The sequence below is a fragment of the Strix aluco genome, chromosome 9 (genome assembly GCF_031877795.1).
Source record: "Strix aluco isolate bStrAlu1 chromosome 9, bStrAlu1.hap1, whole genome shotgun sequence".
Lineage (NCBI taxonomy): Eukaryota > Metazoa > Chordata > Aves > Strigiformes > Strigidae > Strix > Strix aluco.
Genome location: NC_133939.1, coordinates 20,933,197 through 20,961,031, shown reverse-complemented (window position 1 = coordinate 20,961,031; position 27,835 = coordinate 20,933,197). Strand labels below are relative to the sequence as shown.

The following is a 27,835-nucleotide window of genomic DNA, read 5'->3' as shown; positions in this document are numbered from 1 at the left end:
CACCCCCAAATTCAAGCCCCCCCGAGGAAAGGAGAGCGCTGCACCCGCTGCGTCCTGGGTTTATTTACACGGCAACCTCTGTGCGGGCGGGCAGGAGGGGGCCGAGCAGCCCACCCCAGGGCCGGCTGGAACGGCAAGGCAGGCAGCGAGGCGAGGGGGTACCGGCAGCAGCGCGGGGAAGGGAGCGGGGAGCGGGGCCCAGGCAGCGCCGGGCTCCGGCCCCCTCGGCACTACAGACACAAGCCCCTGGGGAGGACAGGCCAAGCCAGCCCCGCTTCCAGGGGCGGGGGGAAGAGGCAGGGGTCACTTTTAGCAGCAAAGGCCTCATTTCCCTCCAGGGCGGCAGAGGGGAGGGTGGCATGTGATGGAGCCGGAGTAGTGTTCAGCCAGTTTGGAAAAAAAACCCACCAAAACAAAAAAAGAAATAAAAAGGCAAGAGGGGGAAGCGAGGAAACACGGAGAACAGCTCCTCTCCTGCCCTCCAGAGCACGGAGTTAAACCAGGGGGGGTGGTCGGGACGCGACACCTCTTTCCCTCCTCTCGGCAGAGCAGCAGCCCCGGAGCCTTTCCCGGCGGCAGAGCCCCCGGTGTGCCCCCGGCCACACGCGCACACCGGGCCCCGGCTCCCCCGCTGTCCTTCCGCCGGGCCCCGGCGGGGGACAGCAGTTCAGGTGGCGGTTTGATGGCATGGCTGACGGTCCATGCGGGCAGCAGCGTCCTCGGCGCTCTGCCAGGCACAGTTGGGATGGATGCTGAGGCGGCTGAGCTTCGCGCTCCAGCCCCCGGTGCAGTCCGGCTCCCGCCTCCCTTATAGGAAACCCTCCTTCCGGAACTGCTCCTTCAGGATGTCTCTGTACTGGTCGAAGCCGCCCTCGATGCGGGTCACGGTGGCGTTCTCGCACACCCACAGCTCCTGGCACACCAGGCGGATGAAGCGCTCGTCGTGGGACACCAGAATTACACCGCCCTGCCAACACACAAGGGGGGAAAAAAGGGAACTTAGTGGAGCACAGCCCAGGGCCCAGCGCTGCTGGTGTGGAGATCCTGCGCCCCTGTCCAGCCCGTGCCCAGGACTTCGGGCTTCCACCCACTCCAGGGAAAAAGGAATGATATTTCTTGGTCTCTTTAACCAAGTAATGAGCGATAAGACAAGAGGCAATGGCCTCAAGTTGCGCCAGGGAAAGTTTAGACTGGATATTAGGAAGCATTTCTTTACAGAACGGGTTGTTAGGCGTTGGAATGGGCTGCCCGTGGAGGTGGTGGAGTCCCCATCCCTGGAGGGGTTTAAGAGTAGAGTCAACTTAGCACTGAGGGATATGGTGTAGTTGGAAACTGCCAGTGCTAGGTTAACGGTTGGACTAAGATGATCTTCAAGGTCCTTTCCAACCTAGATGATTCTGTGATTCTGTGATTCACTAGCAGGGACCTAATGCCAGCCTCTCCTTCCTTCCGGGGGACAGACAGATCACGTACGGAGGCGGCATGTGCAGCAGTAACGTATTTAGCCTCTGTCCGAGGGCAAGTGCAGGGTTTGTTACTGGCTCTCCACGTCTCTGACAACTGCAAGGACAGAGATTCCAGGTGGAGTCAGTAACAGTCAAAAGGTGGCTGGGCAAGGCCCCCAGCAACCTCAGTTAAGCTTTTCTTTCACAGGAAAACTGCCCCAACCCGAGCAACTACAAACCAGTGAGAAAAAGGTTGATCACAGCAGTATCTGGAGGCTGAGTTTTTGGAGATCAGCCATTAAATGTGCCTAAAGAAGATCCAAGTGGTCCTAAGCCAGGGCTGAGTGCCACATGCAGCACATGAGAAGTCACAGGGTGTAGGTGACCGGTTAAGATGGGGGACAAGGTGCTCTCTGGTCTGCTGTGGCCTCTCCTGGCCACCCCGAGCCAAAGCCAGCCAGTGAAACAAACCACGAGGATGGACAGTTAGGGCAGCAGCATGACCGACTTCCCAAATTCTGCCCTGGACTTGAAGCCACCACTGGTATTCGACCATCCACCTCTGGCTGAGATACCAAGTAACGAGCTGGAGGCTGCACGAAGTGTTAGAAAAATGGGAGATCTTGCCAAGAGAACCTTACCCGGAACTTATTCAGTGCCTTTGCCAGTGCCTCGATGGTCTCCATGTCCAGGTGATTTGTTGGCTCATCCAGGATGTAGAAGTTTGGACTGGAAGAGAAGACGGCTCTGAGCACACACTGGAACAGGTACGCACCCCATCACACTACAGCGACCTCCGCCAGGCTGCTGCTTTAGCCACTCAGGGCCACAGCCACCAGCATGTCCCTGGCCCCAGGATTGGTGCTGCCCAGTTCCAGAGACACCTCTTATCCCTGTGACCCCAAAGCAGTAGGAGAAAGCCACCTGGCTCCTTCCACACAGTCCCCCCTAGGTCACAACCTCCCTCCCCACAAAAGTCCCAAGGACGAGGCTTCTGCAGGGCAGCAGAAAGTCCCTGAATGCCCGCCTTCCTCCCGGTGAAGCAGGGATGGAGCCATGCAAAAGTTAACAGCATCTGGGAGAAAATTACCAGGACATAGTCATCTGGGCAAAGGCCACACGACTCTTCTGACCTCCAGACAGGCTGGCCACGGGACGCACGGCCAGCTCCCCCGAGACGCCGTAGCTCCCCAGCTGATGCCGGTACTCCTCCTCCGTCTTCCCTGCAGGAGCGTGTCACAACACAGCTATGGCACACCCGGCGTGACACAGGGCCCTCAGCGCCGCGAGCTCGGGGGGCACCGCGGCTGGGCAGCCTCTGCCAGACCGGGATGGTGGGGGAGGAATTCAGGAGCCGCTTCCAGGCAACTCCCTCCCAAGCAGGGGGTTTGCGGGGAAAACCTGACACCATCGGGACAGGGGCTGCAGGGCTGGTGACTGACTCCAAGTGACACTGCCCCCAATTCCCTGTCACTGCGTTACATAATGTCCAGTGGCGGAGAGGGGAGCCAGAGGTTTTGGCAGCTGGGAAAGGGGGAGCTGGTGCTCATTCTGTGCCCAGCAGGAAAGCAGGTCATCTGCCCCCAAAACCCGGCCATGGTGGAGCACCAGCCTGAGGTTTGCAGACCACCAGCTACCCCTGCTTCTTGTGGCTGGTGTCCTGAACTTGGCTGGACGTGGGGCTTATCCCAGAGCAGGTGGTGTCCCTTAAGCACTGATATGACAGAGCCTTCTGCCCAGGGCCACAGAACAAATCAGTGCTGCCTGGCAAAGGAGACCTCAATGGCCCAGATCTCCTGGGACCTCCAAAACTCACCCGGGAACTTTCTTGCCAGTAACTCTACAGCACTGATGTTCAAATCCAGTTGATCCACGTGGTGCTGGCTGAAATAACCAATCTTTAGGTTTCTGCAGAATGAGAAGAGAGATCGGGAGCTGGTACCAGGCCCTGCAACCACGGTGTTCGCAGCTGCAGCTACGGGAAGGAGGACATATGTGGGGGTGTGCAGGACCCATCCCCATCACTCGGGCAGCCATCGCTCCAAAGCACAGCCCAGAAGCACCATTCCTCCCAGCCCCCAGCCCTTCCTACCAGGTACCTGTGAGCATGTCTGATCCCTCTGACTGGTGCCAGCTCCCCCATTAAGATCTTTAGCATGGTCGACTTGCCAGCTCCGTTTTCCCCAACCTAGAGAAGCAGCAGCAGCATTGGAGAACGTGAAACCCATGAAAGCACTTCGGAGAAGGGGGCAGTGATCAGGGAATTTCAGCTCTCTTGGATGATCACGCAGCGGAGAGGGGCAGGATGAGAGTCTTACCAGTGACTCCAGCTACCTGGAAGCTGTATTTCTATCACTGATGAGCAGCACAGGCAGCAGTGCTAGAAGATGTTCCCTCCCCAACCCTTGAGCCTAAGGATTACCTGGTCCCAGCCTTATTTGCAAGCAGAGTGTCTCTCTGCTGCCCATCCAATGTAGAAAGAGTCCCCCCTATATGCTGCTGTTGTCAGCTAACAGGGACTTACAGAGAAGATGGACCCAGTCTCTTCTCAGAGGCACCCGGTGAAAGGATGAAGGGCAACAGGCACGAGTCACAAATTCTAACTGGTATTAGGGAAAATGTTCCTCAAAATGAGGATGATGAAATGCTGCAATGGGACCCAGAGGAATGGGAGAAATAGTCCCCCACTGGATATCCAGAATTCAACTGGACCAGGACCCGAGCAACCTGACCTAACATCAAAGCTGGCCCTGCTTTGAGCAGGGGCCTCCCAAGGTCCCTCGTAGCCACCGTTACTCTGCGATCCCACATACCACACAGATACGGGACTCCAGGTCAGCAGAGACAGAGAGGGAATGAAAGATGTAGTGACTTGGGTCGTAATAGAAGTCTACTTCATCTAGCTGCAGGATTGGGGGGGAGAACTTCTCAAAGCCATCAGGAAACCTGGGAAGGCAGAAAGAGGCGAGAGATGGCCAGGAACTTCAGAGACCCGGCTCCCAGCTCCCCAGGACAACCTCTGCAACCCCCCAAGTGGCAAGGGGGTTTCCCTACCATGCAGGGCCTCTGGGAAGGATGGTCTCAAGAAGGGGACACAGATCTGCAGCCTTGGCCCCAGGAGGGAACCCAACCTGAATGCAGGGCCCTGTCTGGGCTCCCTGTCAGAGTAAGGCTGGCCCGCAGGAAGGGATGGTTGTCCCAGCCAGGACAGGACCCAGGAGGAGCTCACGTCAGAAACAGGGGCAGGGGCCCTCCAAGCAAGGGTTCAGGGGACACTTACTTCATGATCACCTCAGATTCCTTGTCCACAGGTTTCAGCTCTGGCCTGGAAGAAAGGGAGACACATAACAAAGCTGCCTTGCACTGGGGGTTTGTTCCCACGCCAGAAGCCCAAATAAAGTCTTCAGTTCTGTAACACCTCATCTAGCCAAAGCCTCTGGACCAGAGACAGAGAACCCAAAGCCCAAACCACCCCTCTATCTCCCAGGCACCCTGGGAACCTCTGTTTCTTCCCACGAGCACTGTCCCTTCCCAGAGAGGAGCAGGACAGGCACTCACAGCTTCTCCAACAGCTTGAGCTTGCTCTGCACTTGGGACGCCCGGTTAGCATTGTAACGAAAGCGGTCAATGAAAACCTACGAGAGAGAAAAGCATCAGAGAGCCGTAGGTCCCCTTCAGCCCCAGCCACCCCACTCTGCTGCCAAACCTCCTGCAACAATACAGCCACATCCACGGGTCTAGAAGCATGGAGAGAGGGACAAGGCTGGGAGAAGAGTGCCCAGCACTACCAGCTTCTCCCAGTACCTGGATGTGCTCACGGTACTGCTGCTGGGCTTCGTACTCTCGCTGCTGGTTCTTCAGCCGCTCCTCCTTGATCTTCATGAAGTTCTCAAAGTCCCCGCGGTACGTGTCCAGCCGCTGCGAGTGCAGGTGGATGATGTCCGTGGCCACCGCGTTCAGGAAGTTCCTGTCGTGGGACACCACGAGGATGGTCGACTGCCAGGTCTGGAGGAGACAGCGAGAGGGAGGCCTGAGCGTCATCAAGGCAGAGTGCAGGGCTTGGTCCCAGCACCCAGCGAGGCGAGACACCAGCCTGGAGGACATCTCCATCCCTCGCCTTTGCTCGGGGCCTCCCACCACCCCCCTACCTGCAGGTAGGTCTCCAGCCACAAAATGGCCCTCACGTCCAGCATGTTCGTTGGCTCTGAGGGAAGGGAAAGGGACACTGAGGTCAGGAGTGATGAGGATGGCTGGATTATGCTTTTTTACACAGGAAAGGCTAGTGGTCAGTGTTGTGGAGGAAGAGACCCTGCGTGGGGACCTTCCCCCCCGAGCTCAGTGGACCCACGCATGTAGGGTGTGATGGGGTGTGGGCACGGGGGCCGAGACTCAGCCAGGGACGCTCCCCCCACTCCACACCGGTACCCAGACCCTGATGCCCAGCAGCAGCGTCTCACCCAGACCCCCCACCCAAGGTCCCTGCGGTGAAGGGACTCCCCCCAGCGCCGGCTGGCAGCCAGGGCACATCACGGGGACAGGCGAGGGAAAGGGACCGCTTGGGGCAGGATGACACTTCGACCACCCGGCTGGGGCAGCGGCAGAGCTCTGCTGAGCACAGACTCCCCCGCAGCACCGCCAGCTCTGCCCGCCCTGCCCGGGCAGCACCGCCAGCCCTGCCAGTCCAGCCCCATCACGCAAGGGCTATTTTGAGCTGGCAGCTAAAGGCCACGGCACGTTCGCAACGCCAGCAAGAGCACAGGCAGGCCCAGCAGCGGTGTCAGAGGGGACTCGCAGTATCAACTTACCATCCAGCAGAAGGAGATCCGGCCTAGGAAAAATAAGACATGGGTATCAGAAGCAAAAAGAGCACAGGGTCGGTGCAGAGCGCACTTCACCACACACACAGAGCTGCGATGCCTCCAGTGCTCCCACCCTGAGAGCCTGAGTCGAGAGGACCCCCGGGCAGCACCCCTGCACCTCGCAGCAGGGACAGCAAGGAGGGTTAACCCCACAGCATGAAGGCCTGGACACCAACCTGGCAAACAGGGCTCTGGCTAAGGCCAGTCTCATTCTCCAGCCTCCAGAAAACTCTCTGAGGAGAGAAGAGGTTGCAGAGAGGGGTCACTGTTTAATGCAGAACAGCTCCACGTTTGCCTGCCTGCCAAGCTCCCTGTTCCCCTACAGCCCTTTCGGCTCTGTAGTCACCCAGACAGCTTGTCCCTGCAGAGATCTTGGGCGCAGCATGAGATCCACGGTCCAGTGCCCTCCCAGAGCATGAAACCACATCAGATGGGCAGGAATAGACCCTCACTCTCCCACAGGGCTCCCCTCCATTACACCCACAGCAGTGCGTGAGGGCTCGCTAGGAACAACATCTCCCCAGAACCATTTCTGTCTCGATGCCCAGTTTGAAGACTTACTTGGTTGTCTGTTGCTGCATCTTTGCATTAAAGCCCAGCCCAGCGAGAATGACGGACGCCCTGGGGGAAAAAGGGAGAGAACTGGAATCCAGCTACAGCATCCAATGGCAGAGCACAGTCCGAGGTCTGGGACTCACGGCCACCAAGGGGACTCTGGTGCATGGTTTAAAGCCATTCTGGTGCAGGAAAACTTCCCTGCACACCCAAGAGCAGTGCTTGGCTGGGAAATGCAGCCCAGCAGGGCACAGCATCCATGTGAAGTCCCAGGAGACTTGCAAGAAGTTTTCAGCAATTTGGCCAGGAAGAGGGTCACTACCACCAACATCCCAGAAACACTCCCCAGACACCAGGATCCTGGGAAGGTCCAAGAGGAGCAGCAGCAACAACGCAAACCATTTAGGGCAAAAAAAATCCCTCCAGCTTCCGGAGGAAGCTCGACTACTCCTAACCCAGCAGAGCTGTGACAGAAGAGGTAAGAGCAGTGGGGAGAGCCCCCTGTCCCTGCGTCATGGTTTAAAGGGGGCCGAAACCAGGACACCCCACATGCTGGATCCCAGGGCCACAGCATCCCCCTTCCATGCCCCACACCCCAAACCACTGCCCAGGTCTGGCCATGCCAACAGACAGCGGTGCCCACAGGGCTGTCTCACCTCGCTGGCGCCTTGTCTGCCTCAATCTCCTCCAGCTTCGCGTAGATCTCCGATAGCCTGGCACCTTCTGTCCCTTCTCCCCTGGGACAGGACAAAGAGGAGTGTGTGGGACTGACCAGGGTCAGGGTTTAAGTGCTGGGGGATGCTGATCTCCCCATGCAAGACTAAGGTGGGCAAGATACAGCCCACGGCTGTCGGAGCCCTTCATTTGAAGGGAGAAACCTCAGAATGAGACCTTGTGGTCAAGAGGCCGTAGAAGGGCTGGAAACCCAGTGGCAACATCTCACCTGCCAGCATTAATCTTAGCCGTCAGATCCCTCTCCTCCCGCAGCAGGCTCTCACGAGTGGTGTCACACTCCAGCACGCTCTGCAGCGCCGGCGTCTCGTCCCCTGCCACCTCCTGCTCCACGTGCAGGATGCTGATGTGCGAGGGGATGCGCAGGCTCCGGCTGGCGATCATCTTCAGCAGCGTGGTCTTCCCTAGCCCGTTCCTGCCCACCAGCCCGTAGCGGCGTCCAAACGCCAGGTTCAGGTCTGCTCCTGCCAGGAGGACACTAAAGAAAGAGAACAGGGGGGTACCTGGTCAGACTGAGCCATGGAGAGGCAGGTAACCGGCATCCACCTGCCCCCAGCACATTTCAGGCTGTGCTGGAGCCAAGAAACCATCATGGACTTCTCCAGCCCAAAGCCAACAGGGTCAGGTGCCCACCTTGCTTTCTGATCTTTCCCATACCCTCTGTAATTTCTCAACCACTCTCCAGTCCAGTCTCAATCCCCCATGGTCCAAAACCCCAGCCAGGATCTGTCCCACCTCCCCACCTGCACTCACCGCTCACCGAAGGACACATCGAAGTTCTCGATGCGCACATCATACGACTTGTTCTTGCCTGATGACTCCATGCGAGTCTCCTTCTTGCTGGCAGCTTGGCTGGCAGATGCCTCCTCAAGGACCCTGCAGGCAGGCAGAAGACAAGGGAAGGGGGCTCAACAGGAAAGCTCTGGTACAGCCAGATCCCAGCCACGCTCAGCAGAACAGGATAGGGATGTTCGAGGCTCCCTCCATACTCACAGAGGGCCAGATGACTTCAGGGAATCCCGCTCCATCCTCTTGTCCTGCTTGGCTTTCAGCCTGGCTTCCGCCTTCTCCAGTTTCTTGGCATTCACCATCTGGGGCACAAACCAGAGAGTTTAGAGAGGAGAACGCATCTTCAGCAAAAGCCCCAAAAGCACCAACTCCAGGAGACAAGAGACTGATCAGCCCCTCACACCTAGAAGGAAGGGAGGTAGGACAGGGGAACTGGGGCAGATTTGAGTGCATTTTGAGGAAGCTAATCATGCCAGGAAGTCACTTCAGGAATGAAGTCCTAAATCAACTGTTCATACACAACAGTTCTGCCTCAGCAAGGCAAAGGGTTTGGCTGACCCTAACGTACGGCCAGTTTCTATAGTTCCAGGGACGTGGGTCAGCCAAATCACAGCAGCAACCTGCTACACCCTGCACCCACCCTTGCCCTGGACCACGGGGTGTTTCCCTTCCCGACATGTTAAACTTTAGCCAGTTTGGAACAAACTCAGCTTATGCAGTGGATCAATCACGACAGAGACAAAAAGAATTTAATTAAACCTGAAGGCAAGAAGGAGCCAAGTGTTTTAACATGGCCTCTGGTCTTGGCCAGGCTCTCAGCCCACTCCAGCTTATTCCTGCGTCAAGTCAAATATTTGTGGCTGACCAAGAACACTCCTAGATATTTCTAGGCAACTCTGCAGCCACTGGAGCATGTTACAGACTTGCACGCTAGACTGAAGAGCGTCTTGTTACCTACAGACGAATTGAGTCATTCTGTAAACGATGCCAAGCTCCCTGAATCTCCCAGTAAGACATGTCCTCCAAAACTTGAGAGGCCTCCCAAGGCCTCCTCTGAATCGTCTCCAGTTTTTCTGAAGATCCTTTTTGAGTTGTGGACATGAGAGCCAGAGAGTGAACCCAGCACCAACAACTCTGGTGCCAAAACCAGCAACAGCTGCCAGCTTTCACTTAAAACTCCCATTCAGACACACGGGGATCACATTAGGTCTCAGCCTCCAAGCGAGGGGTTCTTGTCCTCAACACGTTGCCCCAGGAAGGGAGAGCTCTATACGAGACCAGCCCAGTAGAGAGACTGCCCACCCTGTAGAGCTACCGCCGTCCTTGATTTGCAGATGCACAGCCGCACCTCACCCGTACTCAAACTTTGGCACAGCCAACGCAGAGGGCAAGCCAGGTCACTCCTGACCAGCTACACATTTCATTGGTAAAGATGTTCCGATTTCTTCTAGGTCACAGAGCGTAACTGCTTCCAAACTTCTCTGCTCCTGCTCTTATTTCCCAAACCATGACAACCCACAGCCATTTCTAAAGCTGGGTTTACAATCTCCCCGCAGCAGCTCTCTGGAAAACAGCTGCTCCCTGCTAACTTCCCACCAGTAACACCTCAACATCTAACCATTATCCAGGATTTTACCTCTCATTGAATATGGCAAGATATCATCCTGGTACATCCTATTTTGTCAGAGGCCTTGCTGCCAAAGCCACAGGTCCCCATGAAAGTCAGAGAAGCTGCACTCTGAGCACCATCACCACTTCACAGAATCATTCAGGTTGGAAAAGACCCTTGGGATTGAGTGCAACCTACTCTACAGAGTTCTCCCCTACACCATATCCCCCAACATCTCATCCAAACGACCCTTAAACACATCCAGGGATGGTGACTCCACCACCTCCCTGGGCAGCCTATTCCACTGTCTGACCACTCTTTCTGTGAAAATTTTTATCCTAATGTCCAGTCTGAACCTCCCCTGTTGCAGTTTAAAGCCATTCCCTCTTGTTCTGTCACTAATTACCTGTGAGAAGAGACCAGCACCAACCTCTCTACAATGTCCGTTCAGGTGGCTGTAGAGTGATGAGGACTCCCCTCAGCCTTCTCCTCCTCAGACTGAACAGTCCTAGTCAACCACACTTTGAAGCTCATTAAGAAATTACAGCAAAATAGATCTTGTCAAATTAATAAACCATTAACTCCTATTGACCCTCTTTACCAGACCAAGGTCAAGAGTTTCCCAAATTACAGTGAACCTGACAAGAGGTGCAGCAGTACCTCTGCAGCTGTGTCTTTAACCAGGATGGCTGCTCGTCCCGGCTGCTCTGAGGGCGAGCTGACCGGTGCAGATCAGAGCATTAGTTTCTCCCACCGTGTCTGTTGGCTTCCGAACAAGGGCACGGTCCCCCACTTACCGAGGTCTGGCCTCTCTTCAGCAACAGCCCTGGCAGCAGGTCCATGCTGGCATCTGCTGCAACAAGACGGTTGGGTTGGTGAGCGCATGCTCCAGGGAGGCTCCACAAAACGCTGCCTTGACAGCTGCCCACAACCAGGCAGGACTGTTCCCTGTCCCAACAGGACGAGGGGACCAAAGGGTGGCTCCTCTCCTTCCCTCCCACCTTACCCTGCGGGCAGCCGGGCGCTGCTGGCCGCAGCTCAGCAGCCGGAAGAGAAAGCGGGGTGCAGCTGTGAGGGGCAGCCCGAGGCGCGCGGGGGGAACTGCTGCCCAAGGTCCGGCACGCGCACGCTCAGCGCCCCGAGCCCGTCCTCGCCGCTGATGGCAGGGCGGGAGCGGCGGGGGTGACACGCGTGGCTGGGGGTCCCCCGCAGGCACCACTCACCGTATCCGTCGGTGATCTGGGAGAGCTGGATGGGAGCATCCAGCAGCACCTGGCTGCAGCGCTGGGCCCGGCCCTCGTCCCTGCGAGAGAGGAAGAGGAGGAGGGTGAGGAGGGTGTGAGGGCGGGCGGGGGCCGGGGCCGGGGCGACCCTTACAGCTGCAGGGTGTTGAAGAGGCGCTGGCAGATCTCCCGGATGGCGCCGTCGTCCTTGGTGTCCTGCGACACCTCCCGCAGCAGCTCCCCCACCGCCTCCACCAGCTCGTCCACCGACTCGAAGTCCGCCCCGTCTCCGTGCAGGATCCCTGCGGGCACACGGCCACCCCGCTGCAACACCCCTCCGCTCGCCCGCTGTCGCGACGGAGGGCCGCGTGTCGCGATATGGCCGACAGGTGGCACCCACCCGCTCCTCCCCACCCCGCCGCCTGTCGCGACTCGGGCGCGCGGCCGCCTGTCGCGACAGCGGGGAGGTGTCGCGACATGCGGCGGGGCGGGAGGCCGAGCCGCGGGGAGGCGGGCACCGCTCACCCGTCACGTAAGCGAAGACTTCGCCGTCCAGGTCGGGGAACTCGCTGCGGAGGATGTCGGCGCACGACGCCATGGCGGCGCCGGAGCGGGGCCCGGCCGCGGTGCGGCCCGGTGCCGCCGCCGCACGGAGCCCGGCACCGCGGCAGAGGCGGAAGGGCCGGCGCGGGGGCTGCCGGGAAGGAGGCGGGCGGCCGCCATGCGCGCGGGGGCCGCCGGGAAGCGGAGGCCGAGGCGGGGCGCGCGTGCGCAGTGCGGGCCGCGGGGAGCCCCGCTGCCACGTGCGGCCGCCCGGTACCGGCGGCGCCGCGGGCGGGTGCAGCGGCACCAGGGCCCCGCGACGGGCACCGGGGATGGGGTCGGGCAGAGCGCTGCTCCCCCCATCCACCAGCGAGCGAGGGTCGGGGGGTTCCTTTCCTCTAAAAAAAGTAAAATAGTTTCAGCTCTCAAGCAGTTTGGTTCCTGCTGTAAGGTGCAGGGCGCTGTGGTGCTGTGCTCAGGCGCTGCCATCGCTCACAGCTGGAAGACTGTCAGAGGGAGTCAAGGAAAGGTCTCCCCCTCCTTGCCCCCACCCTCCAGGAGCCAAAATCAAAAGGGGAAAACACCTTTGGGGTGGGGTGTTTTGGGTTGGTTTTTGGTTTTTTTTTCCTCTCAGCTGCTCACAAGGAAAAGCCACCAAGGTTCACTTAGGCCAGGTGTGGGCAGAAAAGCCAGGCTTGCAGAGAAGCCTTGCGCCTCACCAAAGAGGGCAGCAAGGGTCAGGGCAGCCCAGCTGGAGGTTTCGGTGAGCCAGCCCTGGGGGAAAGCCCAGAGCACCCTCCTTTCCCGGGGGAGCTCTGGCAGCTGGAATCTGAGATTCCAGAGCCCTGGCACTGCTAGAAACAACAGCCTCACTTGTTCTTTTCACCTACTAACACCCAGGGCTGGGGAAACAACAAAAGGAAGCCCGGAGACACCCTGGCATGGGCCCAGAGCACAGCACGTTCCAATCAGCAGCGCAGGTAGCCTTCTCCGTTCTACATACTTTATTAGATTCAGAGCTGGACAAATCACAAAGTGTACAAAATGGAGACCACACTACCAGAAGCAGGATTGTGGGTAGCAGCAGCATTCCTATGGCCCAGAAGCATTTGGTAGAAGTGTGGAGAGGGCAGGCTGGGGCAGGGGGCTCTTACTGCCAACCACATTTGAGATTCCCCGAGGACAGACCCTGTTCACATCCTGACAGAGCTCAGCTGACCCGCACTCCCCAGGACAGAGGGGACACATTTCCAATTTGTTTGGAAAGGACAGACTGGCTCGAGCCAGCAGTGGGTGGGGGTAAGTGCTCTAAGGACCTGAAATGCTGTGCCACCCACATACACACCAGCAAGAGCCTAAACCCTCATCTTTTTTGGTCACAAACCTTCCCACGGCAGGACTCTATACTGACGACTTTGCAAGAAATATAAGGTGGTGGTGAGATCTGGTGAGCCCACCATCTCCTCTGGTGGAGGCCCGACAAACTCACCACCCCAGGCATCTCGGACTGGCCAGCAACATCTACCACAACAGCAATAGCTAGTACAGAAGCCAGGGTAACTTCAACTCAGATTTGTCCAGTCTATGTTTAGGTCTATTCTACGAGTACATATGCACAAGAACTTCAAAAATACTAGGATATGATGCAAGTAGTGAGACACCAACAGAAGAGGAGTTTAATGGTGGACGTTCCCTAGAAAGATCACGAGAGGATGGGAGTTAGACTAGCCCTTCCCCACCCTGGGACGGGGAGCAGGAGGCTGACTGCGCCCCTGCGCACGACTGGGTTCTGAACTTCAGCTGCAGCGTGGGTGGTAACTGAGCACAGGCAGGCGAGTCCGCTCCCAAGGTGAGCCACAGGGTCTTCCAATCTGCGTAGAGGGGCCAGGCAGATGTTTTCTCTGAATGTAGCTGAAGACTGAGGAGAGGCGGAGGATGGCTTGGAGAAGAGGGAGACTGCCAGCCTGCTGGGGCTAGCATCTGGTCTCGTAGATCCCGCTCCTGCCGATGTACCTCACCCATTTTATCACATCATGGTCACTGTAGTTCAGCTTTGGCTCAAAGACTTTCAGGTAGCGCACCTTCAGCCCAGAGGGCGCAAACGGGACCTATGGAGAAAGCGAAAGGCAACAGAGCATTGGAACAGAGGGGTAAGATGCTCTCCGTACACTGTATGCCAGAGGATCCCTGGGCTGTGCATCTAGAAACGGACACCAAGAACCCCTGTTCCCTTCCCCACTCCCTGCACACATAGTGACAGACTCTAGTGGTTTTAAGGGTCATTTTCTTCCATTAGCTTTGCCATCTGGCTGGCCTGATGTTAGGAAGAGTCACATGTCAGCTTGGGACAGTGAGCACTCCAACCTGTGCAATTCCCACGAGGGCAGAAGGGACTGGACTGACAAAGCTTCTGAGGTTAGCTGCACCCTGGCAGGCAGACAGGGACTCACCTCAAAGTTCATGGAGATCGGGGGCCGAGCCCACTTCTTCTTGTCATTGGTGGGCAGCAGTTCAATCTCCGCACTGATCTGGGATTCCTTCATTCCAGCCATACGTTTTATCCTATCAGAGAAAGCCCAGAAGTGAGAAGGTGCCTGAGCTTACTTCTCCCCTTCACTACACGTGCTCAGGGCAGCCAGGAGCACTAAACAGACTCTGTCTCCCCAAGCCCTGCCCCTGCAGCACCCCAGACCCACACGCTCACTTACTTCCAGACAATGGCATTCTCACTGGCCTTGTACTTCGCCTTCCCCTTCATACAGATGACTTGCACTCCACTGGTGTTGAGGGGTGTTGGGATCCGGACCTGGAAGGCAGAGTCTGGTGAGCAGGGGCAAGAAGACCCTGGGCACGCTGTGCAGTCTCAGGGGAAGGTCACCTGTCCCGGACCCCTTAGCCTTCTCTCTCCCATCTCAGGGCCCAGAGAACATTGGCTACCATAAGGTATTGTAGGCTAGCTCTCCGGTTTCTTGCTCTGAAGGTTCAAACACAGCTTCAGAATTCACCCCAGTCAGTGAGGAACAGGGCAGAGCTCTCCAGTTCAAGCTGCAGGGAGCCTGGCTAGTGTCAGGCAGACGAGCTCAGGAAGGATGCCAGGCTGGCCAGGGAGGTCTGGTTGCACCAGGCTCTGGACAGCCTAGCTTTACAGCAGTAAGCCTTTCCTAGAAGGGGACTAAGCTGCAAAGTCACCTTTAGCCTGTCTTACACAGCTCATAACCTGCTGCCTGTCCAACATACCATCAGATCATGCAGACAGAAGAACATGAACTTTTCACAGGGACCAAGACATTAAGTGAACAGTTGCTGCAGGGAATGAGGCCTCTGCCAAGGTGGCTGTGCAACCGAAAACAACTTCCAACTCACTACAGCAGCTCCCTTCCATAGCACAGCAACACCGCGCATCTGTGGGGCATGCAGCTGACTCAATCTCATACAAGCTTGAGGACTCATGCGTGAGCACTTCGCAGCAGGGGACATAATGTAGAGGCACAATTCCTAGGCACAAGAGACCATTATTCTCTTACCTCTATCTTCTGGGCCAGCAAGGAAGGTTTGAAATTTGATTTGATCACCACTTTCACTTCCAGCTTGGTCCGACCCACTTCCCGCACCAGTGGGATCACACGGAAGGGAAGGATAATGTCCTTAGTGGTTCGGTATCTGCATGGATGGAAGCAACAGTGAACTCTGAGGACTTAACTCCCTTACAGTCTCAAACTGTACCACTTTCCTGAAGAGATGGCCTCTGCATAGGGGGAACAGCTGAGAAACATCAGCCAGAAAGGGAGCCATCCCAGAAGGAAGCAGCAGTAAGATTGGTGCTACTGCAGGACAGTGATGGTTTCTTGAGTCCCAAGTTTTTTATCTGGTTCCTGCCAATGGCCCTGTTCAAGGACACCAGTTTTAAGCACTAAAAAAACACAGATACAGCAAGCCAAAGGGTAAGGAAAGCCACATCCAACACTATGGTCGTGGCAAGGAAAATCATGCAGTTGGGCTTCTACCACATTCGGAACAGAAGGATTTGTGGGACACCCTACAGATTTCACTCTGAAAACAAGAAGGCAAGTGTGTCTTTGCAAGGTGCTCAAGGGCTACAAGGCTGCCTGAGAGCAGCAACACTGCTGTAGCAGTAAGCAGATGCCAACACCAGCCTGTTCATCCCCCACCACAGTACCTCATGAGCTCAAACTCTCCATCTGGTGGAATGAAGCTGATGCTCCTCTCAGAATCAAACTTGCTGAGCCTCACGCACTGGTGGAAAGTGCAGTCATCGATGGCGATTGACTGTTTGCCGCTAAAAACACAAGACACAGTTAAACAAGTGCAAGATGCAGCCCTGGTATCTTGGTGCAGTCAAAGTCTGCCCAGGCAGAAACTAGTCTACAGAGCATGTTGCCATTGCAGGTGTCCAGGAAATGGGGAGGCAGGGAGAGATTTAGGGCACAGCAGCCTCTTGGCTCAGTCTTTCCTTCTTTCACCACCGCAAAAATCATATTTCAGGAAGCTTGTTTGAAAGAATTCTCTCCCTCCTCTCCCCAAAGAGGAGAGAGATTAGAGGAGCACCCTTCTGTCATAGCCAGCAACACAATGCTTGGGTCTGCCTGCCAACAGCACCTCAGTACTGCAAAGGCAACTCTGCTAGCCCAAGTCTTCTTGCAGCACAGTTCAAAGGAGAGAAAACACTTTCCTGTCCACAAAGCTATCCCACTGCCACACAGCCAGGAGATGCCAGGTTTGGGGTCTTCCTGTTCAGAAATCTTTTCACAGCTGTTGATTTGCACACTGCTAGCAGGTGGTTTGATCTTGAACTGATTTGCCAGAGACCACAATATTACACTGTAAAAATTTGCATCTCTCACTTCTAAAAAATCCACACAGCTACCATCTGTCCATCTAGGTGCACTAGCCTAACCTGCCAGCACTGAACTTGTGCTGGGTTCTAGTCTCTGAGAATACCTTCCTCGCTACAGGTCCTGAGGTCAGCCAAGATCTCTCAGCTACTGAGAGGGACCAGAAAATAAGAAGGCAGTAGCAACAGCAGAGGCCACAGTGTAGAGAAGGTGCAGTGTTGTGATATCTAGGCTGCCTCAACTGCTGGGAGCAAGAGGACAAACACACAAGTGAGCTGAGACAGTATAAGCACTACAGGCAGGTTCTGCTGTCCTAGGAACCACCACTCCCTGCAGAAATGGGAAGCAGACTGACCCCAGGCTGACTGGCTGTTTAGTTACACAACCCAGTGGTGTAGTTTGCAGGAGTTACTCTTTCCTAATCTGTTGTCCAGATGACAATGTTAGCCAACTAGTTCCTGTTTCTTTGGAAGACTGCTGGGAAAGCCCTGCTGCCTAGCACTGCTCCAGGTCTCAGGTAGCATTACTTGGGGTTTAGGTATTGCCACATGCTAGATGCCAAAAAGCAACTGGCAGCAGCTGTCCCTTTTGGTCACCTCATAACTAAATGCTTCTGGAGAGTAATATCTCCAAGCTCTTGCCTACTGGAGAACCACAGCTAGGGAGAACTACCTAGCAAGAGTCCCTGTTCATCTTGCTTCTGTAACTCAAGAAAATAGCACATATACAGGTAAAGGCGCTCATGGCACAGAAGCTTTGGGACAGTGTTACTGACCCTTCAGAGGTCTAAGCAGATGACATTTTCACTACAGTATATCCCCACTGGGCAGCCACCTGAGGCTCATCCATTTTACTAGCTAGATTCAGGTACAGGAAAGATGGCTTAAAAGTGACAGTGAAGTGATAGCTCTTGGCTTGGTTCTGAGAGAAAAGGCAAATAGCAGCTCAGCTCTGTTTACAGGAACCATCACGGAAAGTGTCCGAGATCCAGGTTACATGCACAAGTCACACGAAGCAAGACAGGGGGAGAGCAGAGTGCACACACAGCTGAAGCAGATTATCTACCTTCCCAATTCACTGGGGGTCAGCAAAAAAAAAAAAACAACAAACAACCAAGAGAAACACAGTTGAGTTGCAAATGGTTAGTGAGAGAAAAGTGGCAGTCCCTTTGCTTTTAGCTCTTCGCCCCAAGCAGGAAGGCTGGAAAAGGCATAAGACCTGTTTTCAGCTTCAATGTGGGTACTGACTGCGGTGTGGCTGGGAAGGAAGGTAGCCGGGCTCCCGGAAGGGATGAGCCTCCAATCCACATGGTCACTGACCACCTGTGTGTCAGCAGGAGGGGCTTACCCAGCGTTAGCCTGTCAGCTCTTCTAGTCTGTGGGAACAGTCCAGGTAGAGCAGGCTATGGTCAGAGGGGTTCCTTCACTGTTCCTCAGGAGCACTACTACTGTATCCTATGAGTAACAGTCTCTGCATTGACTGGAACTGCTAGAGACACAAATTCTGCAAAAATCCATCTTGGGGAAGTGTTTCCAGCTTCAAGAATTCCACACTTAATAATATGTTTAAATCTTAATACTTGAAGAGCTGCAAAGAAGCCCTCTGTATTGAGGCCCTCAGGCTGGTAGTTTGCATGACAACTGACCTACCCAGAGAAAAGTTAGTAACATCTGAAGGGAAGAACAGATCAGTTTGTCTGTCAGATCACAAAATTTCACCCCAATGCCTCTTACCTTTTCCCCGTTTCATCCGCAGTCCCTTTGCCCTGTTTTTCAATTACAATCTTGTCATTCATGCCAAACTTGCACTCTGGCATTCCACTCAGGTAACTCTTCATCACCACTCTGCCAGAGACGTGGGCGCTCAAAACCTGACCTGGTGTAGGGAAGAGCGCAGTTCAGAACACTTAGCCAAGTCCTCACTCACAAACCTTGAACGTGAGAAGGATACCAGCTCAGTAACTCCTACTTACCCTGGGGGGACATCAAGAGATTCACACTCTCCAGCACATCAAGAAAGAGCTCATTGCGACGATATTTGATCCCTTCACGTCTCCATCCAATCTGTCCAGTCACCTGGCTGGTGATCTGGGACTGCTCTTCCTTAGTCTGAAGGGAAGGAACGACATCTTAGACCTCTAGGTAAATTCAAAGACTAAGAAACCTTGCTCTAAATCTAAGAGCAACTGCTTGCTATTTATTACGCACAACTGTTTTTGACACTTAGATATGGGTACTGTCACACCCCCCAAGAATTGGTCATTCTCTCCTCAATACAGCAAATTCTATGCCTAACTAAAAATTGGTCATAATAGCAGGAAGGGTTCTCCCCTAGTCCATTAGGCTACATCTAGGTGCAGGGAGGCATGGGCTCCACCAATGACATTCAAATCATGTCTCAGACTGTCACATCAATCCATGTTAAGCAGAGAAGCAGCTGACAGGCCAGTTCACGCCCTTATGCAACATGAAACTCTAGGGCCACAAGACAGCTAGTCCCCTGCTTAATGACTGCAGTCAGAGTTACATACCAACACTAACTTAACATGCATCTAACAGCATTCAGGCTCTAAGCCTCCTAAGAGCACTAAGGACGGTGTTGAGAGGCACAGGGAGGTTTCCTACCTGATGCTACAGGCGGGGTCCAGTCACACGCAGAAAGTCAAGAAGTAGATGTATAGCAGCAAGTGCGGTGCACACAGGGTTAACAGGCAAGCGGGTCAATAGCAAGAAGAGGGAGGAAGGGAGAAAGAGCAGGTTAGGCTTAAGGCTACCTCAGGACAGGAACAAAGCAGGCTGGCTCATCATTAATTAGGTAGCTAATTAGCACAAACAAGATGAGGGGCTTTGACCTTTAGCCCCCCCTCAGGAAAACCAGCACTCCTAGCAGTGAAGTGGCTTTTCAGACTTGGCCCATTATGCACCACCCAAACACCAGCTAGAGCAGAGGGAGTGACAGAGCAGCCAGATACCACTCCCAGTAACGTTCCTGCACAGAGCAGACTCCTCACGCTGCTGTTCCTAAAGCAAGTCCTGGATGTTTATCATGGCAGAGATGCCCAGACTGTGAGAAGTACCAGGCATCCAGGACTGCAGACATCTTAAATCTGGGTCCTGTATAAAGTTATATCCCTGTTAATTCTGCCTCTTCCACCACAACGACTACACAACACAGAAACGGGTCCTGTCGCAGCAGCCTTGCAGGGGGCCCACAGGGTGGCAGTACATGATCTCAGCTTTAAACCAGCAGTGCCTTGGTTTCACACATGATCTTGCCACAGACATGGTCACTCCTTGAGCAAGCAGAGCCATTATCATAACATCTAAGAGACAAAGGGTTTTTACACTCCCCTGAGAACTGCCTAGGTAAGTGCTCAATGTAGTACAAAGTACCTCCCTTGTCTGTCCCACAAAAAAGCCTCCTTATCTGCCTTGTTCAATGCTTTGTTCAGGCTTAAGAGGAAGGAGGCACACTTAGATATGAAACCCAGTTCTCTGGCTTCCAAAGGGACACTGATCATGTGCTGACGTTCCCACTGCCTGCAACACCAGCGGTGCCATGAATATGCGCTTATGATCCCTACAGAAAGGGACTGGATGGATCTGAAAGCAGATGCCTGGGGAGTGCTGAAGCTATCACCCAGCAGCATGAGTGTTCCTTAAGGGAGGGACGGAAGGCACTCGGGTCTGAAATTTCTCAGGACTGGGAGCTTCCCTGAGCTGGACAAATAAGTTAGCTAAAATGGGACAAGAATATCCAACTTGTTGTACTCAGTTGCCAGCATGCTGACTAGGTTAAAGGCAGACAGTTACCAGCAGGTTTCCTGGGTTCTTGCAGCTGGTAGCAGCCCTCTCCTCACTTTCAAAAAGTAACACTAGCATTTTAGCACTAAAGTACCTCTAAGGTTTGGGAAAACACTGTAACTAAGAGTTGACCAATTCACACTCCCAGAAAGCACCTGGAGGGGAAGAAAATTACAGCATTCACCTAATTAATGAAGTCTGGACAGATGCAGACAGATCTGAAGAGTGAGAACCAAGGAAGTACATGGAGCACAGCCCCACCTCGAGCTGTAAGAGCAGCTTTAGCCTCTGCTGGAGGAAGATATCTGAGCCAATGCTTGTGTCAGTTCTGATACAGGACACCAGCAGGGCCTGCAGATCTGCTGTTTGAGTAGTGGGCTACTTCCGAGGTAGGGACTAGAACTGAAACCATGTTGCACACCAGCAGCTTTCAAAACCCATGTGCCACAACACCCCCTTCCCAGAGCGCAGGGGTACTTCCCTTGACAAGCAGCAATATTGGACCCACTTTAAAAAAAAACAACAACTAAACAAACAATGAAGCAGATCTTGTATTCCAAGATCACCAGCCCTGGGAAGACCACTGCAGATGTACAGCGTGGGCATTCAGAGTGCAGCAGCTCAGTACACCTCAAATCTTTCACTGAGAACAAAGGTAAAAAGTTGTGTTTGGAAAGTCTGCCATAACTGTGGATTTTGCTCCTTAAATTCAGCAGGACACAAGCCCAAGGAAAGCACCATCAGGAATTACGCAGGGATAAGGGAACATGGATGACAGGCCACCCAGTCCCAGATTTTGGTCCAAGGTACCTGCCAGAAGTTGGTTTTAAGTGAAGGAGGAGTTGGAGGCTAGATGTACCAGAGTAGAGAGCAGACAAGGAGATATGGCAAGTACTGTTTCAGTTGTTGCCCTTGCCATACTGTGCCTGGCAAGGATTACTTCTGCTTTTCGAACTGGACTGCACAAAATTCCAGAGAGCAGATTAACTGCTTACTTATGTAAAGCTGAAGTCTGAACTCTTCTTTGTAAGGGAAGGACTAAACCTGCTGTTGAATGAAGCAAGATGCTGTGACAGTGGTTTGCACATAAACAGCATGAGTTTGTTAAAACAGACAAAAGCAAAAAAAGAGCTAGGGAAGGAAGTGAGGGTGGTGGTTAGTTTTGAGTTTTCCTACGAACAGGAGCTGACTCAGCTATCTTGAGTGCTGACTGCCCAAAATGTCAGACTGCAGAAAGCCAGAGTGATTTACACCAGGGCTTGGGATGGGGGACTGAGACCGGATGCACTCACATCTGGCCACTGCTATATGCATGTCCTCTTGCAAAACACTGTTTGCTGTTCTACAGGAAATATGTTGCTCAGAGGCAGCTTCTCTCTCACTGCTTTCTAGAGGGATGCAGCTAGTCTTGCTACTAGGAGATTAAAAGTTTAAAAAGGAATTCTTAGGAAGTCAGTGCTGATGAACAGAGTTGAAACAGAGCCTCCAGAGGCTTTGACCTCTGCTTATCCTAAACAAGAACAGTTGTCAGGCAGCCTCTTGTTTAGCACTTTGCTTCTGTTTGTACCTTGGGGCTGAAGCTTCACCCAGATCTCTGCTGCAGACAGTACAAACTGATTGCCAGCTTTTCTCCTGACTCGCATGCTACACAGGGGAGAGGACTAAGGTTTAGGCTAAGTCCTCATTATGAGTTGCATAGCTGTGTTAGATGGACAAGGTGAGCAACATTCCTTGGGGACACAAGAAACAGTGACTATAACAGTCCTCTGGTTTCAGAGGTTGAGCATGAGCTGTCCAAGATGGGAAACCTAGTTTTGAGGACTGTAGCCTGGAGTAGGATTAGAGCTAGTTTAAAAGACATTCCCAAGAACAGTCCAGTTTAAGTGTCTTTTTCCCAGGTGCCCTTTATCTTCTACCTCCATGTAAACTTTGTTGCAAGGGTTATTACATTGCCAAATGCACAGTCGAGATTCTCTAACATGAGAGCGCTCAGGCCATACTGATGCTGATCTGCAAAGATGCTACAGGCAGCAACAGAATAACATCAGCTTCCTGACTGACAGCAAGATCCACAAGGCTGAAGAACACTTCCTTACAAGGCAGGCCTGAAAGCCTGACAGTTCAAAGCACCGAAGGCTGGTGGAAAACAGACCTGCTCAGCGAGATTCACACACAGAAGAACAATTTCTGGTTCAGCAGGTAGATTTGTTTATTCTCTGTCAGAATCTAACAGAGAGCAGAGCCTGAAGCCAGCAGTCATTTACACGCAAGGGACTGGCATTATCTGAGCTCAGGGCCCTTCCTCCCGCATCTTACCGTGCACCAGGGAACATGAGGTCACACAAGTGCAGAGACACCAGAGCAAGATGCCACTGAGTTGCATCCCTGCCAGGGTGTTCTCAATGTACTCGGGCACCTTCACTCAGCACAGGTCAAATGGTTAGTTGGTAATTAAGACCGTACTTTCTTGAACAGGCTTACAGAAAATTAGTAGTTTGGTACAGAGCAGTGCTGTACCAAAAACTCCTCTGGTTACCTGACTCTTGATGCCTTGCTGAGTGATGAAGGTCTTCAGGGCCCCCGTTTCAGAGTTCTGAGGATAGCCAAAGTCCAGGATTTCTACAGAAGGGTAAAAGAAGGTTAGTTCAGAGCTGCAAGGTATAAACATGCCAACCGTGCTAACCTTCCTATAAGGAGAGAGTCAATTAGTGCACAGACAGTGCTTGTATGTTCAATTTCTGAGTAAGCTGCTGGAGCATTCCTTACCAAGAGAAAAGAAACAGCCTTGTTAAACTGACTTCCCAGTGCAATATTTTGGAGAGGAGAGGTGATGGAAAGTTGTCCAACTGATGGATTCACTGGTTTTAATACAACTGCATTTCAGGACTAAATATCAACTAACCTAGCTATGTATGTGCACAGGACAAACTGTGGAGTTTTTCTAAAAACATCCAAGGGACTATAATGAGGGTTTATCCTACAGCAGAACAATCTATGCAGCATTTTCTTTAGGTTTTGATTTTTGCATGAAGATGTAATAAAAATCAAAACCTAGAAAAAAAATAAACAGCAGTGTCGCTGCAGGATGATGAGTGTGGGAGAGAAACAGATGTTAACTACAGTGCCCTTAACACCCACTCCCCTAAAAAGGAAGGGAACAACCTTCAAGAGAACTAAAAGAGAGAGAGGACCACTAACATGAATACCAAGTAACACCACACCGGCAGGTTTTGATCTCACTGTGCCTACTGGGAGACAGCAGTGACTGACCAAAGCAGAGAAACAGTGGTCTCTCCATCTGCCCGAATTAAGTTAAAGTCACTGTGACCCTTGGCTAAGAATCCCAGGACACACACACGTGGTGCCTTGTCTGGAAAACAAACTGAAGCATAACTAATACAAAGTGCTCATGTTATGCGAAACAGGGACAGCTCAAGGGCAATCTCCACAGGCAGGCTGATATTATGAGCAGCTGAAGGGACACTGTATTATTATTCTGTGGTGAAATTTAGAGCTGTATCGCTGGGGGAGGTAGGGCTGGGACAGAGCAGGTTGGGTTTTATTGATTTACTTCTGTCTCAGAACTTCTCCCAAGAGACAATCCAAGAGTAGGCAACTAATTGCAGCCTGGGGTGACTGCTACCACACAGTGCTAGAGCTACCTGGGCACTAGCTGGGATGGCTGGCCTTAGAGGTGCTAATGATAGCCCTCTTGATATACCTCAGTATAGTGATAGCCCTACATCTACACAGGATCCACTCCAGTACCAGCTGCCTCATTTTACAAGTGCACAGCTCCCAACACTTCAGCAAAGCGAGCCACGATCAACACAAGGCTATGGGCTTGAGATGTTATCCACACTTCCAGTACAGGTGGCATTAGAAAGCAAAACAACTAATTTTGAACCCTGTCACACATGTTAAATACTTCAAGGATTATTACTACATCAAACTAAGCTAAGGGTTTTAGAATGGCCAAGTGCAATATCACATAGCAGATAAGGGAAACATCTCACCATCCAGTAGCTCATAGATCAGCACAAAGTTGTTCTTTATGTTCTCCTCACTGATCTTCCCGAAGTAGGCAGTCATCACGTCACACATCTTGTAAAGAAACTCGAATACCATGGCAGCGTTGACATTCTGCTTGGTGACAGCAGCCAGCCAGATGTTGGAACGTTTGACGTGGAAGAAACTTGTGCGGGCGATGTTGGTGACAGGCGAGCGTACCTGCTGCCGTGCGTGGATGACATTGACGCGGAAGGCGTCGACAGCATTCCGCCTACGAGATCACCAGCAAAGATTAGTTAGCACAGCGTACGTGAAAATAAGCTGGCTGCACAGTTCGGCTTATGCGACTACAGTCAGACGCTGAACTACATACACCAAGCTCACTTAGGAAGGGTGCCTGGGGATGTCTCTATGAGGGACAAGTGAAGGCTCTGAGCAGAGTTAGACAATAAATTCTGCACATACTAAAGGAGAAACAGAGTGCTACTGGTCTCTAAGGAGCTTTGGACTACAGTGTAACTGTAGTCAAAAGGAGAAGCTAACCTTCACCTGGAGTCAGATGGCAAAGGAACCTCCCCTTCAACTAATTTTGCTAGCACTACCAATTGATTGCCATAGCCAGGAACAAACACGGTAGCAGCTTATGGCTCAAAGAAGAGCCCAGTTTTGACCAAACATCTAGTCACTGTCTATTCTGCATGCCCAGGCCTTCATACTCTTGCCCCAAAGCAAGCTGTAGTCTCCCAAGATATCTGCCGATGGCAGTTCCACCCAGACATACCACTGAGGAAAACACAGCAAAACCTACCTGGGTCACCTGACAGATGTCAGTGCCCAGGTACACCACAAAAGGGAGCTCTAGTTCTTGGCTCCACCTCACCTCCATTCCCCACGCACAGAGGGCAGGCTCAAAGCAACAAACAGGATTAGGAATATTTTTGGCTTTCCTGTTACAGATGTCCTCTCAAGCCTGCCAGGCTTCAGAACAGGTAGGTCTCTTGCACACAGACTTAGGGTCCTCACAGTGCAACGTGCTAGTAGCACTGCATTAAGTGCACTGGATGGTCCAGTACTATTTACAGGACAGAGGCTCTGCACAGTGCTGAAAAAATGCTGCACAAGCTTCCCCTAGCTGCTGCCACCTTTAATCCAAACTGCCTAGACACTACTGACAGGGAACAAATCCCTCCTGGGTAAACAGGGACGTCTGGGTGGCATTCTGGATGCCAGCTCTTCCACACCAGAGTTTCCTTATCCTGTAGCTATAAGTCAGGATAAAATGCCCGAATTAAGTTAAAGTCCATCAATCCTAAGAACACAGGAAGAATGAAGCATGAGTGCTTTATATAACAAGATCGAGACTTAAAGCAATAGTCTACACACCAAGCCAAGACCCATCTAGTTGTGCTTTATTACTCATACTGTCAGACACTATTTAGAACAGGGGGTCTTCTGACTGCAGCATCACAGCCATGGTACTGATTATGCAGAACCATGTTTGAGAGCAGACAGTAGTAATACCCTCACAAGCAAGGATACAGGCATACAAGTGCTTGTAAGCATTGAGGGTTGTCAACCATCCAGCAGACAGTTCCAAGTTTGAAAACAAGGGATATTCAAAGGAACATCGGCTACCACAGCACGTGTTTGCTCCTTGAAGGTTTGGGTACATATGTAGAAGCTTCATCAGTAAACACGCTCCCCCACAAGCAAAATTCTGGCCTTCAAATACTTCTAAGGTTTTATTGTTCCAGAAGGTTTACGAGTTTGAGTTAATATTTAATTCCTACCTTAGTTTTTCCATAAGTAATTTAATCTACTACAAAATATCAATATCTAAAACCCCCATTCCTCCCCTCCAGTAAGCCCTGCAAGGAAAGTTCAGCTTGTTCTGGAGAATTAGCCCTCCCAGCCTCAAGTTCTAACCCGCTAGAACTAGTACCAGAACCAGCAACCAGACTGGTGCATGCTAGAGGAGAAGCCTCAGGTTGGTGAAGCTTTTCTAGCAAACCAGTTGCCCACTGTGCAGTGCCAGTCATGGCCTACCACGCGTCTCTTACCTATTGCTACAGCAGCCAATGAGATGGGATGGACAGAAATGGCGCCAGCGGAGAAAGGAGGAGTGACAGCAACAAGAGAAAGGGTTAGAAACACACACACAAGGCACAATGAATCCAAAGAGATAAGAAGAGACCAAACAGCACCCCCTCCCCCTGCTCCTGGGCACAAAAGGCCAAGGTGGTATTGGATGGACAGTAACAAGCTGTGGCAGCAATGAAGCCCTCGCAAGGCACAATGCTGACATGCCATGGTCAGGCTGCCAGCATGGACAGACTTGTGTTTGGCTGAATTTTAGGGCTAACTGGGCATTAGTCCAGATGAGCTGCATCCGTGTCACATCAGTGATACCCAGTCTGCTCTGCTAATACATGTAGCAGGCCTTGGAGGGGAAAAAAACCCCAAAGCCTTGATTTGAGGCATCGCCTGGGGACCGTCAAGTTATCAGGTATCTTCTTCCCAGTCTGTCTTGGAACAGGGCTGCAAATCTGAGTGGGCATTTCTATGACAGTACTTATTTGAAGCTGTTTGGGTTGATGCTTTCTGGCTTGGTCCAGCCAACAGGAAATACAGCAAGTTTGATAGAGCTGGAGCACATCTGGAGAGATAAGGCACATCCTGCAGATTCAGACACTGCTCTATCCAGCTTGCACTTTTTCCTTAAGGATCAAGAGCCATGAAGCCAAAGTGATGTATTAGAAGCTCAGAAACCAAATGCCTATTACATTTAAAGTTCATGCAGTTTGTCATGTAAGCTGCTCAGTTTCAAATAGCTTATTTTTATTAAATATCTACGTTCTTAAATGCAGGTAGCTTCTCCCAGTGACTATGTCACTGAAGAACAAGGCACCTGAAGATCACAGTAGAGCCCTCCATGGTATCCTGAAATAAATGCATAATGCTTTGCTTTTTTTTTTTTTTTTTTTTTTTTTTTTAAGAGGCTGCTTACGCATGCAGCTAGCTGCTATATGGACAAATGCACTACATGCACTAAAGCCATTCTAAGTTGCAAGCAAAGAATGTTCAAGTTTTGTGGTACTTCTGCCTTTAACAAAGTCAAGGGAAGGGTTTCTTCATTGACCATCACTTTGCTCTAACATCTGTGGTTATTTAGAGCCTTAAACTGTGCAAGGGGAGGGGTTCTCATAACCACAGATAACCTTTTATCTCTTGCAACACATAGGCTGAGGCTTCAGAATGCCAAAGGCAAGTGCCAAGACCAAGGAGTCTTAAGGGTCAATCACTTGAAGACAGGCAGCAGCTATGCTCATTTCCCATTCAACCTACCTCCAAACAAGCTGGATGAGCTCAGCCCTCAGCACTTCATATCTACTGTTTAGGAATTAAGAACTGTA

The 27,835-nt window shown here is 52.6% G+C and overlaps 2 protein-coding genes across 3 annotated transcripts in view; both read right to left on the bottom strand.

Moving 5' to 3' along the window:
- Window positions 1-43: 43 nt before the first annotated feature.
- On the bottom strand, window positions 44-11,898 carry ABCF3 (ATP binding cassette subfamily F member 3). Of its 2 annotated transcripts, none has more exons than XM_074834128.1 (21): window positions 11,738-11,898; window positions 11,367-11,514; window positions 11,213-11,292; window positions 10,787-10,842; window positions 8,585-8,682; window positions 8,345-8,467; window positions 7,803-8,069; window positions 7,516-7,596; window positions 6,866-6,925; window positions 6,481-6,537; window positions 6,251-6,273; window positions 5,594-5,649; window positions 5,250-5,450; window positions 5,004-5,080; window positions 4,726-4,770; window positions 4,259-4,391; window positions 3,545-3,633; window positions 3,262-3,353; window positions 2,536-2,668; window positions 2,087-2,174; window positions 44-967 (listed from the first exon to the last, which is right to left on the bottom strand). In XM_074834128.1, exons 1-21 carry the CDS (start codon window positions 11,808-11,810, stop codon window positions 809-811), a joined length of 2,139 nt encoding a protein of 712 aa, XP_074690229.1. In that variant the 5' UTR covers window positions 11,811-11,898; the 3' UTR covers window positions 44-808. The 2 variants fall into 2 exon arrangements, with proteins under 2 accessions (XP_074690229.1, XP_074690230.1); XM_074834129.1 differs by having other exon boundaries at window positions 10,787-10,839.
- An 843-nt stretch (window positions 11,899-12,741) lies between these two features.
- Window positions 12,742-27,835, bottom strand: part of AP2M1 (adaptor related protein complex 2 subunit mu 1) — a 29,578-nt gene continuing 14,484 nt past the window's right edge. The window contains exons 3-11 of the mRNA XM_074834127.1: window positions 24,428-24,693; window positions 22,948-23,030; window positions 18,581-18,716; window positions 18,342-18,483; window positions 15,933-16,052; window positions 15,280-15,415; window positions 14,464-14,561; window positions 14,206-14,317; window positions 12,742-13,863 (exon numbers count right to left, since the gene is read on the bottom strand). Of these exons, the coding sequence (XP_074690228.1) occupies window positions 13,729-13,863; window positions 14,206-14,317; window positions 14,464-14,561; window positions 15,280-15,415; window positions 15,933-16,052; window positions 18,342-18,483; window positions 18,581-18,716; window positions 22,948-23,030; window positions 24,428-24,693 (1,228 nt within the window). The 3' untranslated portion in view covers window positions 12,742-13,728. The remainder of the gene's footprint in view (window positions 13,864-14,205; window positions 14,318-14,463; window positions 14,562-15,279; window positions 15,416-15,932; window positions 16,053-18,341; window positions 18,484-18,580; window positions 18,717-22,947; window positions 23,031-24,427; window positions 24,694-27,835) is intronic.